We start from the raw sequence: 2,500 nt of genomic DNA on the forward strand, positions 1-2,500 counted from the left end.
AGGACCACAGACAAGTACATCAACCTCACAAGCATCTGTAAATCTTAAATGACTTTGCTGTTTCACACTGTTTACAACCAGATCTGAGAAAAAAAAGAAATCATGTCTGCATTATCGGCCATTTCTCTTGTCAAACTAACACAGGCACATGGAATATGACTAGAATAATCATTTGTGGTGGTGATTATGTTCATGATAATACAAGTTTTCACAATGAGCTCGACGATGATGACAAATATTATATAACAACAGTGATGAGGATGATGATATGATAATACAATGATGATGATGATGATGATGATGACAGATAGTATATTAACAAAAGTGATGACGATAATGATGATGATTTTAACAACCACATAAGGGCTGACGATGCCCTGAGCGCCTTACCCAGCAGGATGACGATGCAGGCCAGGATGGCGATCAGAGCTCCAGTGCTGAGGCCAGCGGGCAGGATGAAGGGCTCCACATTGCAGGACAGGATAGTCTCCTTGCTGTCGCAGCTGCACACGCGGATGGTCAGGGTCTGTGTGCTGCTCTGGGGAGGGACGCCGTTGTCATTGATCTCAATGGGCAGGAAGTACATGTCCTGGGTCATCCGGCTGAAGCCCTTGCGCATCACGTAGATGCTGGCTGTGCTATCTGTTTGAGTGTCAGACAAGGGGAAAATAACACAAGCAGAAAGGTAAGAGACTAGATGAAAGGGGAAGTTTACAAAGAACAGATGCTTAATACAAAGGCTGGAAGGTGTAAAAAAAAAAACAAATCAAAACAAACAACGAAAAAAATAATAAAACATTTCAAACGCTAACGGCGCTAACCGTGAAACAGACCGTCCACCGTCTCTCTTCCATGGACGGCCTGCTGAGGTGGCTGTGGAGTGAACACTCTCACTGGGCAGACCTCCCCAAACCACTCCGTCCCTCCCCCCATCCCACAGAGAGAGAGAGAGAGAGAGAGAGAGAGAGAGGAGAGAGAGAGAGAGAGAGAGAGAGAGAGAGACAGAGAGAGAGAGACAGAGAGAGATCGGGGAGCAACGGGGTGAGAATCTCCCCACCAATAGCGCATTCATGTTTAATACCCCGCACATTTATCAGCTTTTGGAAGTGTAATCAAAGTTCTGTGCTGGAAGGTAGCTCGCTGGCGGTATTGGTTTTTATTTGAAGCTGAGAAAGAGAGACAGAGCGAGAGAGAGGAGAGATAGAGAGTGAAAGAGAGAGGGAGAGATGGAAGGAGGGAGGGAGGGAGGAAGGCTAAGGATGGAACGGCGCCAAGCTCTGCTTCCCCACCTCAGTGCAAGGTCACACTCCCAGCAGAGATGGAGTGAGTTCATTTAGGGGCCTGTGGCTGTGTAATTTTCTCTCCCCTAAGCGCCCTATGTCGCCAGCCCCCTCCACCTCCCCCATGCTTCAGTCAGATCCAGAAAGAGAGAGAGAGAGAGAGTCAGAGGTTGTGTAATGATATGGCTGCCGTGCTCATATAGCATGACGCGCGGGATGGGCTCTCTCTGACCAGCTCTATCCATTATAATTCTATATTGCACTCTGTCAAAGAGATTACCATCCGCTCAGCAAAGTAGCACTTTGCCCCCAGTCTGAACAGCCGCGACGCCCTCTGGGGCTATTCTCTGGCCTGCAGCACTTGTTCCATCCCATGTGAGGAGCCATCTTCAAGAGACCGTGGATACTACCTTATGCAATGATATGTGACAGTACAAGGAGAACTACCCTTCTGGGCATACCTGCACATGTTGATGAAATGAATATTGATTTTGTGCTGCAGGATCAAGGGTATGATCAGATGTATCTGATTCTGTACTCCTTACCATAGCGCTCCTATCAATCATTTCATATAAGGCAGTCCACCTTGCTGAAATTGGGTAGCAGTGTAGTGAAATGCATCACTTCATTTAACAAAGTTGGGCTTCCCCACTGCAATGATTTTTTTTTATAATTTTACCCAGATCACCAGTGCATGAAAAGCACACTAATAAGTATTGATTTATTAATTACAAAAAACAGAGAATAGCTATTATTCTAGATATGTCATAATATCAGAAATGCCAGTACAAAAAGCCAATAGATGAATTCTGCTGTGATTGTGGGAACAACAAAAAAACCCAGCATGAATCCTTGCAGATTTCTTCTCATATTTTTGGCACAATGTGACTCATACACTCTGTTGATGCTAAGGTACCGGTAAGTGTTTGAAGTCCACCATAATTCCACTCTAATTGACAGCGAAGGAGAAAAATGTAGGGGCTCAATAAGGAGAGGCAAAGACAAACGCGAGTAAGAGAAAGATGGTGAAATCTTGCTCAAATCATTTTGATAAAGCTGATCTGGCTCGCCATGAAGCCAGTAAATCGTGTGGGGCTCAATCTGTCTCCCACATACTGTTGGCTTTTGAAAATGGCCGCTTAAACCCCCACTCATTTCCTTTTTCATTAAATAAGATCGAATTGGGGAAAGAAGCCATCGTTCTGCCTGCCAACCATCTC

General features: G+C 45.3%; 1 protein-coding gene across 2 annotated transcripts in view; it reads right to left on the reverse strand.

Moving 5' to 3' along the window:
* cdh11 (cadherin 11, type 2, OB-cadherin (osteoblast)) overlaps nucleotides 1-2,500 on the reverse strand; it is a 19,736-nt gene that overhangs the window by 2,079 nt on the left and 15,157 nt on the right. For both annotated transcript variants that reach the window (XM_048263232.1, XM_048263231.1), the window contains one exon: nucleotides 391-642. In XM_048263232.1, the coding sequence (XP_048119189.1) occupies nucleotides 391-642 (252 nt within the window). The remainder of the gene's footprint in view (nucleotides 1-390; nucleotides 643-2,500) is intronic.

The sequence above is a fragment of the Alosa alosa genome, chromosome 14 (assembly GCF_017589495.1).
Source record: "Alosa alosa isolate M-15738 ecotype Scorff River chromosome 14, AALO_Geno_1.1, whole genome shotgun sequence".
Lineage (NCBI taxonomy): Eukaryota > Metazoa > Chordata > Actinopteri > Clupeiformes > Clupeidae > Alosa > Alosa alosa.